Source organism: Eretmochelys imbricata, chromosome 1, assembly GCF_965152235.1.
Source record: "Eretmochelys imbricata isolate rEreImb1 chromosome 1, rEreImb1.hap1, whole genome shotgun sequence".
In the NCBI taxonomy this organism is placed as follows: domain Eukaryota; kingdom Metazoa; phylum Chordata; order Testudines; family Cheloniidae; genus Eretmochelys; species Eretmochelys imbricata.
In genome coordinates, this window is record NC_135572.1 from 7,748,628 (window position 1) to 7,763,876 (window position 15,249).

The window sequence follows — 15,249 nt, forward strand, 5'->3', positions numbered from 1 at the left end:
TGCTCGCCAAGCACAGTTGACCCGCAGTGTGTTGTAGCCCAGAGCCTAGTCTGAGGGTGGGAGAATCGTGGGATTCCACCCCATGAGAGGGAAGACTACAAGGCCTGACGTCTGGCACTCAAAGACCAGAGAGGGGACAGAGATACTGGTAGCCCTGTAACTCTGAGGGATAGCTACAGTATAGAAATGCTGGAGCCCCCAGCCAGTCAGGAAATGGAAATATGCCCTAACATTTTGTGGGTGAGGAATGAAATTTGGGCATAGGAGGAAGGATTTCCAGCAATTTGCCCAAAAAAGAGGTGACCCACCTCGACAGAGTACTCCACTTTCTATTCTTACTTATTCAATTTCTACTCTATCTCTCTCTATCTATTCTATCGATTTGCAATGACTGCTACTATTATTAGGCTATACTTGTTCTTCTTAAACTTTAAGTTTCAAAGGAAATAGGCGAAGCTTGGTTTCCCTAAGATTTATTCTTTGTTTATTAGGTTTTGATTTTAAGTTTAACTTAGTTAAGTAAACCCTAAGTTCGCTTCAATAGCTCATAGAATATGTGTCTCCTATGGACTGCATCCCTCACTCAAGAATTGAGAAACCTGAACCGCAAGGCTGTTCCTCTGTCTCTTACCACCAGGTTATCAAGGAAGGGTGTGAGTATATTAACCAAAGCTTTGTTGCATATAATACCATATTATCAAACGTATCTTTTGAATAGCAGTAATGCAATTGTAACTTTGAAACTCTGAGTATTTTACCATTGACTTACTATTATTGATTTTAAGAAAAAGTCTTTAAGGCTATATCTGTCTCAGCGTGAGCTTCCTGTCATAACCCAAGAATCCTTTGTAAGTTCTGTGGAGCCTGATTTAGAACAAGAACTTCTATCTTCTGATCAAACAGATTGGCAAGCCTAAAATCCATACTATTAATATTTGTAATTAATTAGTATTAATATTATTAATCAAATTAAATTAAATTACATTAAATTAAAATTGAGCAGATGTGGGGGAGGGGTTCCCAAGCTATCTAGCGATGTCTGCCCTTCAGCCCCCTCACTGAGTCACCCCGATAGCCCCGCTGAGTCCTCTGCCGCAGAACATCTGACAATGGAAACAGTTTCCAGCCTTTCCTCTTCACTTCACGTTTTAAAGACATTGAAACCTGCCAATGTACCCAGTTCCTGCTCGGCGTGGAGCTGCTGACACCAGAAGTCTTCACCCAAAAGGACAAGGAGTCAATGGAGGGGTAGCACAGGCGGCAGGCAGTCTCTGTTCAGACGGGGAGGCAGGTGTCTTTATGAAGATGCCGGCACATTCCCCTGGGGGCCACTTGGCCATCAGGGAATCTCAGCTTCTTGGTTTCATGCACATCAGCTTTAACCCCGTCATGGCCAATGGCAAACTGCAGGAGGCCAAATCACAGGGGATTTGTGGAGATGCTACCCAACTGGACTACAGTGCCCGCCCTGCTGCAGGCTCTGCTCCTGGACTCCGGGCTTGTCATCACTGTTTATGGCTCCAATTAGTCTCAAGGCTACCTCGAGGGCAGCTGAGTGGTAATGATGATCATAGAATCATAGAATCACAGAAGATTCAGGTGGAAGGGACCTCTGAACTTCATCTAGTCCTATCCCCTGCTTAAAGCAGGACCAACACCAACTAAATCATCCCAGCCAGGGCTTTGTTAAGACGGGCCTTAAAAACCTCCAAGGATGGAGATTCCACCACCTCCCTAGGTAACCCATTCCGGTGCTTCACCTCCCCCCTACTAAAACAGTGTTTCCCAATATCCAACCTAGACCTCCCCCACTGCAACTTGAGACCATTGCTCCTTGTTCTGTCAGCTGCCACCGCTGAGAATAGCTGAGCTCCATCCTCTTTGGAACCCCCCTTCAGGTAGTTGAAAGGTGGTATAATTCCCCCTTCAAATCCCCACCTCTGCAGGTAAAATATGTCCAGTTCATTTGGCCTCTCCTCAGAGGTCATGCGCCCCAGGCCCCCTAATTATTTTCTTTGCCCTCCACTGGACTATCTCCAATTTGTTCACATCCCTTCTGTAGTGGGGGGAACCAAAACTGGACGCAATACGCCAGACGTGGCCTCACCAGTGATGAATAGAGAGGAATAATCACCTCCCTCTGCTTGCAATGCTCCTACTAATACAGCCCAATATGCCTTTGTCCTTCTTGACAACAAGGGCACACTGCTGACTCATATCCAGCTTCTCATCCCCTGTAACCCCCAGGTTCTTTTTCGCAAAATTGCTGCTTAGCCAGTCAGTCCCTAGCCTGTAGCAGTGCCTGGGATTCCTCCTTACTAAGTACAGGACTCTGCATTTGTCCTTGTTTAGCCTCATTAGATGTCTTTTGGCCCAATCCTGCAATTTGTCTAGGTCACTCTGGGACCTATCCCTACCCTCCAGCATATCTACCTCTCCCGAATCTTATTGTCATCGAGACATCGAGCCGTTGATCACTATCCATTGAGCCGGACAATCTATCCACCTTATAGTCCATTCATCCAATCTTTACTTCTTTAGCTTGCTGACAAGAATACTGTGGGAGAATATATCAAAAGATTTGCTAAAGTCAAGGAATAACACGTCCACTGCTTTCCCCATATCCACAGAGCCAGTTATCTCATCATAGAAGGCAATCAGTTTGGTCAGAATTGACTTGCCCTTGGTGAATCCATGTTGACTGTTCCTGATTACCTTCCTCTCCTCCAAGTGCTTCAAAATGGATTCCTGCAGGACCTGCTCCATGATTTTGCCAGGGACTGAAGTGATGCTGACCAGTCTGTAGTTCCCTGGGTTCTCTTTCTTCTCTTTTTTAAGTACGGGCACTTTATTTGCCTTTTTCTAATCATCTGGGACCTCCCCCAATCGCCACGAATTTTCAGAGATAATGGCCAATGGCCATTTCATGGGGTCAACAAGCTGGTGGACAAGTGGCATTCAGTGGATATAGTGTCCTGAGTTTTATCACGGTCCCTCAGCAAAGATTCTTAAGCAAATTAAGATGTCAGGGGATAAGAGGAAAAACAACAAGGAGTCCTTGTGGCACCTTAGAGACTAACAAATTTATTTGGGCATAAGCTTTTATGGGCTAAAACCCACTTCATCAGATGCCTGGAGTGAAAAATACAGTAAGCAGAATATGTATCAAAGCACATGAAAAGATGGGAGCTGCCTTACCAAGTGGGGGGGGGTCAGTGCTAACGAACCAATTCAATTCAGGTGGAAGTGTTCTATTCTCAACAGTTGACAAGAAGGGGTGAATTCCTAGGGAAGGAAAATGCTGATGAGGCCAGTGGAATCAGGGTGGCCCATTTCCAACAGCTGACAGGAAGGAAAATTACTATGTGTAGGGAATTTCTTCTCATGGATTGGTAACTGTTTAAAAGATAGGAAACAAAGGTAGGGATAAATAGTTTCAGAATGGAGAGAGGTAAATAGTGGTGTCCCCCGGGGATCTGTACTCGGACTAGTCCTATTCAACATATTCATAAATGATCTGGAAAAACTGGTAAAGAGTGAGATGGTAAAATTTGCAGATGATACAAAACAGCTCAACATAGTTAAGTCCCAAGCAGACTGCAAAGCACTTCTGAATGATTTCACAAAATTGCATGACTGGGCAACAAAATGGCAGATGAAATTCAATGCTGATAAATGCAAAGTTATGCACACTGGAAAACATAATATCAACTACACATATAAGATGCTGGAGACTAAATTAGCTGTTACCACTAAAGAAAGAGATCTTGGAGTAATTCTGAAGAGTTCCCTGAAAACATCCACTCAATGTGCAGCGACAGTCAAAAAAAAACCGTATCAAAATGTTGAGAATCATGAAGAAAAGGAGAGATAATAAGACAGAAAATATAAATCCATGGTATGCCCACATCTTGAATACTGTGTGCAGATGTGGTTACCCTATCTCAAAAAAGATATATTGGAAAAGGTTCAGAAAAGGGCAAGAAAAAGGAATAGGTGAATGGAATGGCTGTCATGTGAGGAGAGATTAATAAGACTGGGACTTTTCAGCTGGAAAAGAGATGACTAAGGGGGGTATAACAGAGGTCTATAAAATCATGACTGGCATGGAAAAAGTAGATAAGGAAGTGTTATTTACTCCTCCTCATAACACAAGATCTAGGTGGCAGGAAATGAAATCAATAGGCAGAAGGTTTAAAACAAACATAAGGAAGTATTTTTTTCACGTAACACACAGTCAACCTGTGGAACTCCTTGCCAGAGGATGTCATGAAGGCCAGGACAATAACAGGGTTAAAAAAAGAACTAGATAAATACTTGGAGGATAGGCCTATTAATGGATATTAACCAAGATTGGTAGGGATGGTGTCCCTAGCCTCCTTTTGCCAGAAGCTGGGAACTGGGAGACAGGAGATGGGTCACTTGATGATTATCTGTTCCATGTACCACTATAGGCTGGGGACTGACTAGCTAAGCATCAAGTCTGCAGAAAAAGATCTAGAGTTTACAGGAGGGCAATGAAAATGATTAGGGGGCTGGGGCACATGACTTATGAGGAGAGGCTGAGGGAACTGGGGTTATTTAGTCTGCAGAAGAGAAGAGTGAGGGGGGCATTTGATAGCAGCCTTCAACTACCTGAAGGGCGGTTCCAAAGAGGATGCAGCTAGGTTGTTCTCAGTGGTGGAAGCTGACAGAACAAGGAGCAATGGTCTCAGGTTGAAGTGGGGGAGGTCTAGGTTGGGTATTAGTAAACACTATTTCACTAGAAGGGAGGTGAGGCACTGGCATGGGTTACCTAGGGAGGTGGTGGAATCTCCATCCTTGGAGGTTTTTAAGGCCTGGGTTGACAAACTCTGGCTGGGATGATTTAGTTGGTGTTGGTCCTGCTTTCAGGAGGGGACTGGACTAGACAACCTCCTGAGTCTTTTCCATGCCTAATATTCTATGATTCTATGATCATTCTTGTAGATTGGTGAGGCATGATTTCCCTTTACAAAAACTATGTTGACTCTTCCCTCCAAAATTATATTCATCTCTATGTCTGACAATTTTGTTCTTTACTATAGTTTTAACCAGTTTGCCCACAACTGAAATTAGTCTTACCAGCCTGTAATTGCTGGGATCACCTCTGCAGCCCTTTCTAAAAATTGGCATCAAAATTAGCTACCCTCCAGTCTTTTGGTACAGAAGCTAAGTGATAGGCTCCAAACCATAGTTCGTAGTTCTGCAATATCACATCTGAGTGTGTGGTAGGGTGCCCATTGGTCCCGTTTTGGCTTGTACAGTCCCTTAGTTAAGTCCTGTCACAGCTGACCTGATATTTTTTTCCAAAAGAGGCTTTTCTCCCACATGCTCTTGCTGACTTTGTAAGTGCTAACAGGAGAAACGTCTGTTCCTGTCAAAACGGTGGGGAGCAGAGGAATGTTCGTTGGAGACGAATGGAGATGCCCGCTCCCTGTATGGGGTAGGCAGAGCTGGAGGCAGGGACGCAGGGTTCCAGCCACAGGGGACAATCTTGCACAGGAGGGGCGAGGGTGGCCTCTGGCGAGCATCTGGGTGTCTCCTGTTTTCTCCTTATGAAATAAGGTCACCATAAAGGACTGCCCAGTGTGGGAGTGCTGCCACCCAGGGCTGTGGTCCTAAAGCACAAGGGACAGAGGCTGATGATGGGCTGGAAAACAGACACCATAAATAACTGAGATTCAAACTGACAGGTTTCAGAGTAACAGCCATGTTAGTCTTTATTCACAAAAAGAAAAGGAGTACTTGTGGCACCTTAGAGACTAACCAATTTATTTGAGCATAAGGTTTCGTCACGACAGCTTATGCTCAAACAAATTGGTTAGTCTCTAAGGTGCCACAAGTACTCCTTTTCTTTTTGAGATTCAAACTGAAATGTTCCCCTTTCACCCATTTATTCAGGAGGAGTTTTCATAGGAAACAGATTATTTTTCTCTGAAAGCTCAGCTGCCATGATGCTGCCCAGCTGCAACTGCCTGGATCCCCAAGAGAAGTCGGAGGCTTTTCATCTGCCTTGTCCTTATAACATCAGTGAAGGTTGCACTGACGGAGTCTATGGCTGCACAGTGGGTATGGAAATGTCAGAACCTCCTGAACAGTCTATGGCTGGGGTATTGTGCCCCTCAGCTACTCTACCCAGCCTTCCCATCTCTGTGCAGTCCTCTCCACCCTGTACAAGGCCCCTTCAGCAGATCCTGTGGAACCATATGAAGAGTGATGACCAGGAGTGGATTAACCATGAAACAAACATGGGTACCCCAACAACAGGAGGGGCTCACAAAATGCAGGAGAAATCTCATCTGACAACCTGTCCCTGAGTCCTGGCTGGAGGCATAGCAGGCCTCAGGCAGGCAGCCTGCTTGCATGCTGTGGCTGGTGGCCCCATGCCACGCCCAGTAGCAGCCGACTGCTGGCACGTCTCTGTGCACCCCTGGAGTGGGGTGGGAGATGTGACGGTGCCCCCTATAAAGCTTTATGGAAATATGCTTATAAATATATATATAAAACACAGCTGGAATATGTTCTATGCTACATATGCCATGTAACATATCTATGTTAATGTTATGATCTACTGAATCTATTAATCCTATTTGTATGCATGTCTCATTTCTGCATTGTAAGTTATCAATATTGACCGTGTACTGGCTTGATTTCTAAATAACCTTATTAGAGCATTTGGTCAGTCCCTGAAGAAAGGAATTCGCAAAGTTAAGTGCCCAATCAAGAAGCACGTAAGGAACAATACATCCTGGAAGGCTTCAATCCACAGAAGAAGTCTTCCTGGAGACATTCAAGATGCCATGTGGGCATTGGCTTCTGCCTGTCAAAACAGTGAGTCATGCTTGGACATGTGATTGGCCCGGGTGACTCCAGAACTCCATCTTGGAGCTGGACTTTCCATAAGAGAGAGGAGGGGGTCTCCACCCTCAAGAGAAAGTCTAGGTAAGCCCGTGGGAGACCCCACCTTTTTATCTTCAGCTGGCTCAAGAGATAGCGTTTCCACCCCTCAGGGATACCTGAAAGAAACTGGAACAAAGGACAGTAACTACAGGGGCTCTGAGCGCTTGCTGGACCCAGACTAGAAGGAGGCTAGTTTGTAACAGAGAGTTTTCTGGAGCTGGTGAGGTTGTTATCTGTATTCAGTTTGATTCGACATAGACTTGCCTCTTTTATATTATTTTGCTTGGTAATTAACTTTGTTCTATCTGTTACTACTTGGAATCACTTAAATCCTACTTTCTTTATTTAATAAAATCACTATTTACTTATTAATTAACCCAGAGTATGTATTAATAGCTGGGGGGGGGGGGCAAACAGATGCGCATATCTCTCTATCAGTGTTATAGAGGGTGAACAATTTATGAGTTTACCCTGTATAAGCTTTATACAGGGTAAAACTGATTTGTTTAGGGTTTGGACCCCATTGGGACTTGGGCATCTGACTGTAAAAGGCAGGATCACTTCTGTAAGGTTCTTTCAGTTAAGCCTACAGCTGTTAGGGGATGTAGTTCAGGCCTGAGTCTGGGCGTGCAGCAGGCTAGCGGGTTTGGCTCAAACCAGGCAGGGCACTGAAGTCCTCAGCTGCCAGGGCAGGAAAGCAGGAGCAGAAGTCATCTTGGCACATCAGGTGGCAGCTCTCGGGGGTTTCTGTGATCCAACCCATCACAGGAGACATTTCTATGTGCTCCCCCTGCCCCGCAGACCCACTCCCCCGCTCCCCTCCAGGGGCACACAGAGATGTTCCAGCAGCCGCACAGCAGGCCGGGGTGTAACGATGTTGTCTCTGGCGGGACTCAACTGAGAGTGTCAATTCAGGACAAATTGCTTCGAGCAGGGCAGTCACAGCCCAAAGCTGGGGGTCCTTTACATCTAAGGCATGCCAAACCAGCCAAACAGAGAGGACTTTGGTTTTACCCCACTGGGTAACCAGAAGTCACACAAGCAATTCCCTTAGACACTCCAGTTTCCCAGTATCATCACCAGTGCCACTCGTTATGGGGGTGAATGGTTATGAAAACCAATGCCCCAGTAAAAGAAAAAAGGTTCCCCGATCCCAAAGGACCAAGCCCAAGACCCAGGACAACATACAAGTCAGACCTTACCCACAAATCACGCTGTTGCCAATTCTTTAGAAACTAAAACCTAAAGGTTTATTCATAAAAAGAAAGAAATATATAGATGAGAGCTAAAATTGGTTAAATGGAATCAGTTAGAGACAAAGTTCTTGGTTCAGCCTTGCAGCAGTGATGGAATAATCTGCAGGTTCACATCAAGTCTCTGGAGTCCAACCACAGCTGGGATGGGTCTTTCAGTCCATTCTTCAGAGCTTCAGTTTGTAGCACAGTTCCTCCAGAGGCAAGAAGCAGGATTGAAGACAAAATGGAGGAATTTCCAAGGCCTTTTATATTCTCTGCCATGTAGAAGGACACTCCTTTGTTCTTACTGTGGAAATCACAGCAGGAAGATGCAATTTGGAGTCACATATCCATGCATGACTCAGTTCTTTGCAGGCCAATGCCATTGTTCACATGATAGTTTGAACGTTCCCAGCAAAACTCCGGTGTGGTTTGGAGTCTCCCGAAGTCTATTGTGAGTTAAAAGTTTCTTGATTGGGCCCTTAATCTGCAGAGTCCCTTCTCAAGAAGCTGCCAAATGCTTCACTTATGCTATTCATTGAGATACAAGTACAAAGCCAATATTCATAACTTCAACTACAAAATGATACACACATACAGATAGCATAATCATAACCAGCAAATCATAACCTTTTCATAGACACCTCATATGTCAACCTTCGTACAATATTTGCTGCAAATATATAACAGTGGTTGCAACAATGATCTATACTGTCACAGTTTATGTCAATAATATCACACAGGGCGACGGTGCTTCCCTCCGCACTCTTCCTCCCTCCTTCCACTCCACTCCCAAAAGTGGTGGGCATGTCCCTCCAGCCCCTGGGGGCAGAGGGGTGTCACTGTGTGCTGCCCTCACACCGAGCACAAACTCCACAGCTCCTATTGGCCAGGAACATCTGCCAATGGGAGATTCTGGTGTGGCGCTTGCCCCCCCCCCGACATAGAAGCTGCTGTCAGAGGGGTGTGAATGCCAATCACTTTAAGAGCTGCACCACCCAAGGTAAATGCCACTCCCCTGACCCCCTCCCACACCCCAAGACCCTGGCCCAGCCCAGAACCCACACCCGTCACCCAAACTTCCTCCCAGAGCCCATCCCCCCACCCCATTCCACACCACAACCCTGTTCCCCAGCACAGAGCCCGCACCACTACCGCACCCAAACTTCTTCAGAGCCCACACTCCTCACCCCTTCCTGCACCCCCAGCCCCTGACCAGCCCAGATCCTGCACCCAAACGTCCTCCCAGAACCCGACCCCCCACCCCCCTCCCATAACCCAGCCCCCTGCCGCAGGCCAGACCCTGCACTCCGCACTCAAACGTCCTCCTAGAACCTGAGCCCTCGCACCCCTCCCACACCCCAAATCCCTGCCCCAGCCCAGAGCCTGCACTCCTACCCCCTGCCCCAGCCCAGAATCCACACCCAAACTTCCTCCCAGAACCTGACCCCCCACACCCCCTCCCATACCCCAACCGCCTGCCCCAGGACAGAGCCTGCACCCTGCACCCACCCCCCCTCCCACCCCCCAACCCCCTGCGCCAATCAAGGTACCTCACTTTATTTTCATTTACTTCCTATTACTTATAATAGAGGAGGAGGAGGAAGAAAAACAGAATGAAAAATGGGAGGGGCAGATAAGAGAGAATGTTCTTTTCTTGGCTGGGTCCCAAAGGGGGGGAGGACCCAAAAATAAAGCGATGCATGGTGGCCCTACTAACTGTAAATCCCCCACTGGTAACGACAAGCCCGATTTCCAGGAATAGAGCCTGTGGCAGGGCTGGAGCTGCCGTCCAGTTGGGCAGCATCACCGGGCGTCCCCTGTGAATTGGCCTCCGGCAGTTTGCCATTGGTCACGCCAGGGGTTAAAGATGGTGCGTACAAAGCCAGGCAGCTGACATTCCCTGATGACCAAGAGGCCCCCGGGGGACTGTGCCGGCAGGCTTCATAAAGACAGTTGCCTCCCAATCTGAACAGAGACTGCCTGCTGCTGATGCAAACGCTCCGATGACTCCTTGTCCTTTAGGGTGAAGACCTCGGGTGTCAGCGGCTCCCCTTCTAGCAGGAATTGGGTACGTTGGCAGGTTTCTCTATCTTTAAAACGTGAAGTGGAGGGGAAATGCTGGAAGCTGTTTCCATTGGCAGATGTTCTGTGCAGTGGCAGAGGACACAGCAGGGCTGTCGGGTGACTCAGTGAGGGGTTTGGAAGACAGGCAACGCTAGGCAGCTTGGGAACTGTGCACCACGGTGGGCTCTTCAAGCTACACAGAAATCTGACATTCAAAGTGAGCTCAGACTACGAAAATTCCAATGCCCTGCATCAGGATTTCTCAATGGGTCCTATGCCTAGGGTGTATGTCTGTTTCCTGAATGGCTGAGGGCTCTATAATCTCTGCCCTGTAGAAACCCCTCAGAGTTACAGGGCTCCCGGCATCTCTGGCCTCTCTCTGGATTCCTAGTGCCATTTTCAAAATTTTACTCTCTGGCTCAATTGTGAATGCAGGAATTCAGAGCTGCAGATTCTCCGGGTACAGGCTACAGACTGACAGAACAGAACCTGAGGAGACCCAGTCAGCTGTGAACCCAGGGACAGGGAAGCTACTAGACTTTTGTTTGCTGACAAGTGACTGAATGAGGGTTGAGAAACTGCGATCTTTTCAGATTCTGAAGAAATCCAGATGACAGACGCTCCATTTTAAGTCCCACTGTATCCTGAGAAATCAAAGAGTATCAAGGTTGGAAGAGACCTCAGGAGGTCATGTAGTCCAATCCCCTCCTCAAAGCAGGACCAATCCCCAACTAAATCATCCCAGCAAAGGCTTTGTCAAGCCTGACCTTTAAAACCTCAAAGGATGGAGATTCCACCACCTCCCCAGGTAACCCATGCCAGTGCTTCATCACCCTCCTCGTGAAACATTGTGTGTATTAAAGGACAGATGTGCAAATGTTATATCAAAACTTCTCATTGTAAGACAAATATTACAAATCAAACTTTGATGACATGCCTGTATTTTGAAAGCCAGCAGTAGAGTTGTTGGAATCTCCACAGGAAAGAGTACTGGAAACTTTACTGCTTAATGGCTTTTGCTTTAGAAAGTATTTCGGAAACACTCCACATACTGGTTGCAAAGGGTTTCTGCTATGAGCTCTTTGTTCAGTGAACAGCTGTATGATACTGTCTCCTGGTAACTGACCAGAAGCTGTTTCTAACACTTACATTCAGGGTCATGAACACAATCCCTCTGCAAATCTCTGTTTCAGTAGTAGAGAGCTGAGGTGCAGGAAAGAGCAGTGTTATAGGGGTTGTATGAAATTTACAAATATCACCTCTTACATGAGCATGGCAGAAGTAACTTGGACACTCAATTGGATATTAGGGGAATCCTAGTATTTGCACACGTCACCCATGTCTGACGCCAACCCCTCCCCCATCCAGCTGAAGTAACTGTCCATGTTAGCTTATAACTTGCCAGATAACTACAATCCCTTGGATGGGGAGAAGATGTAGGTCCTTTGAGGATGAAGAGAAGGTTGTAGGATGATCCACATCTGTGGATTCAGGCAACACTATTCAGGCAAAGCACTTCAGGTTCTCTTGGAGGGATTCTGGGGGATCAGATTGTATCACCGGGAGCATTTGGTAAGGGAAAGTTCATAGTTCCCAGTTCTGATCAAATTTACACATTTAAATCGAGAGTGATGTAGTTGAAGTCACTATTATTGAATTAAGATCCTGGCCCTAAGAATTTATCCCATGTACCTTAAGAGACAGTGGCATATTTTGGACTCTCGGGAGGTGAAAATATATATATAATATACATAAATATATATAATGATACAATGAAACAGGTTTATCAATAGCTTCTATGAAGGGCAGATAAATACAATGACCATTTTTACCATGCACTTGCCATATATTTCCACACATGTCATGATACAATGGGCCATACTCAGAAGTTAAGAGCCAGAAAAGGTGTCTGTGGGAAGGAGTCAAGGTTCCTCCCCCACTCTGAACTCTAGGGTACAGATGTGGAGACCTGCATGAAAAACCTCCTAAGCTTATCTTTACCAGCTTAGGTCAAAACTCCCCCAAGGTACAAAATATTCCACCCTCTGTCCTTGGATTGGCCGCTACCACCACCAAAGTAATACTGGTTACTGGGGAAGAGCTGTTTGGAAGCGTCTTTCCCCCCAAAATACTTCCCAAAACCTTGCACCCCACTTCCTGGACAAGGTTTGGTAAAAAGCCTCACCAATTTGCCTAGGTGACTACAGACCAGACCCTTGATCTTAAGAACAATGAACAATCCTTCCAACACTTGCAACCCCCCTTTTCCTGGGAACTGTTGGATAAAAAGCCTCACCAATTTGCATAGGTGACCACAGACCCAAACCCTTGGATCTGAGAACAATGAAAAAGCATTCAGTTTTCTTACAAGAAGACTTTTAATAAAAATAGAAGTAAATAGAAATAAAGAAATCCCCCCTGTAAAATCAGGATGGTAGATACCTTACAGGGTAATTAGATTCAAAAACATAGAGAACCCCTGTAGGCAAAACCTTAAGTTACAAAAAATATACACAGACAGAAATAGTTATTCTATTCAGCACAGTTCTTTTCTCAGCCATTTAAAGAAATCATAATCTAACACGTACCTAGCTAGATTACTTACTAAAAGTTCTAAGACTCCATTCCTGGTCTATCCCCGGCCAAGGCAGAATATAGACAGACACACAGATCCTTTGTTTCTCTCCCTCCTCCCAGCTTTTGAAAGTATCTTGTCTCCTCATTGGTCATTTTGGTCAGGTGCCAGCGAGGTTACCTTTAGCTTCTTAACCCTTTACAGGTGAGAGGAGCTTTCCCCTGGCCAGGAGGGATTTCAAAGGGGTTTACCCTTCCCTTTATATTTATGACAGAAGGTCACAATTGTAAAATAATAGTGTTCAAGTAGGCTGCGGAGCACAAAGCCACAAGATATCAATGGGGCCAAGAGCTTAGAACCTTTCGAAGACTGACTGGGTGTGTATATTGGTAACCAGAATATAGAATTCCAGTACTGAGGATTGTTTTTAAAAGTCTTGGAAGGACCCACAACCTTCCTGATTTATACCACAAAATATGTCTTACTAGTGGGTATCGAGGGAACCTTCTCCTGGGAGCAGGTCATTTCATAGATGCCTATTATAGGGCTTCTTGCACCTTCCACTGAAGCATCGAGAACTGGCCACTGTATACTGAGCTAGATGAACTGCAGGTCCAGTCTGGCAGTGCCTATCTTCTTATCTGTGGTGTAAATCCAAGACTATGTTTTTGCTGATCTTCCTTGAGCTTCTGGGAGCCTCTAAATTTGCACTGAAAGCAGAATGATGTTTCATTAAATACCACCTTGTCACCTGTTCTTTTTCCTTTCAGGAAGGAAATTCCAAAACTCTTGGGACCTCCCGTGTACAGTATGTCAGATGTCAATGACACCAGATTCAAATCTGCAATGTTCCTTCTCACCGGGATACCTGGGCAGGAAGACGTCCATCTCTGGATCGCTATCCCCTTCTGCTTCATTTATGTTTTTTCAATATTGGGAAATTCAACCATTCTGTTCATTATAACAACAGATCCAAGCCTCCATGAGCCCATGTACATTTTCCTTTCCATGTTGGCCATCACAGACCTTGGCTTATCGATATCCACCATACCGACAATATTGGGTATATATTTGTTTAACTGTAGGGAGATCAGCCTCGATGGCTGTTTTGCCCAGCTGTTCTTCATCCACTCATTTGCAATCATTGAATCCTCCATACTCTTGTTGATGGCGTTTGACCGCTTTGTCGCGACTTCTAACCCACTGAGATATGCTTCCATCTTAACCCTGCCAAGGATATTCAAGATGGGACTGGTATGTGTGCTAAGAGGGGTGGCCGTATCATTCCCATTCCCCTTTCTCCTGAAACAGTTCCAATACTGTCAAGTCAATGTCCTCTCCCATTCCTACTGCCTGCATCAGGATGTCATGAAGCTGGCTTGTTCGGATATCACAATCAACTACATCTATGGCTTGTTTCTTACGGTCTCCATCGTGGGGTTGGATTCACTGCTCATCTTCCTCTCTTATGTGATGATCCTCAAAACGGTGCTGAGTGTTGCATCCCACACGGAGTGCCTCAGGGCCCTGAACACCTGCGTCTCCCACCTCTGTGCCGTCCTGCTCTTCTACACACCAGATATTGGCTTGTCTTTGATACACAGATTGGGGAAAGTCTCTTCTCCCTTACTACAGATTGTCCTGGGCTACATCTACCTGCTCGTCCCACCACTGATGAACCCAATCGTGTACAGTGTGAAAAGCAAACATCTTCGTGGGAGGATAATCAGAGTGTTTGTCAAGTGAAAGGTCAATGCTGGCTCCAGTGCTGCTGACCTGGGAGATGAAAGACATGGGCCACCTATTCCTTGATGGACCCTTACATCTGAGACGACATGAGCTACTGATCTCCAGTCTGTAGGGAGAGGTTCACTCAATGTTTAAGGTCTGGAGCAATGGGAGAGGGGCTGGTGAGGAAGGACAGCTCACTGCGGGATGGAGACCAAGGCAGTCAGCAGCATTTACAAAGGGCTTGTCTACACTGCCAAGTTTTGTCAATGAAACTTATGTTGACACAAAAAAATCGACAAAAGCAAAGTCACCAAAGTGAGTCTACATTTGCTCCCTCAGTCAACAGATTGTGTCCACATTCAGGGCACCATTCTTGACACCGTGAGCGATGCACTGTGAGTATGCATTCCACAGCACCTGAGGACACCATTCTGACGTTGCACCCTATAATGCTTTCTGGAAGTATGCTCATGAATGTAAATATGACATAACTGGAATGTGTTTGATTCTACCTATGCCATGTAAAATATACCTTAAAGGTTGTGATCTACTGAATATATTCATCCTATTTGTATGCATGTGTCATTATTGTGTTTGAAGTTATGAATATTGGCTGTGTACTTGTTTGATTTTAAGTAGCCTTCATAAGGCATTTGGTCAGCTTCTTAAGAAAGGAATTTGCAAGTTGAGTGCACAATCAAGAAACACTTAATTGACAAT

General features: G+C 45.8%; 1 protein-coding gene across 1 annotated transcript; it reads left to right on the forward strand.

Moving 5' to 3' along the window:
- Positions 1-13,608: 13,608 nt before the first annotated feature.
- LOC144279480 (olfactory receptor 51G2-like) lies at positions 13,609-14,544 on the forward strand. The gene has a single exon (XM_077841008.1). It carries the CDS (start codon positions 13,609-13,611, stop codon positions 14,542-14,544), a length of 936 nt encoding a protein of 311 aa, XP_077697134.1.
- Positions 14,545-15,249: the final 705 nt, after the last annotated feature.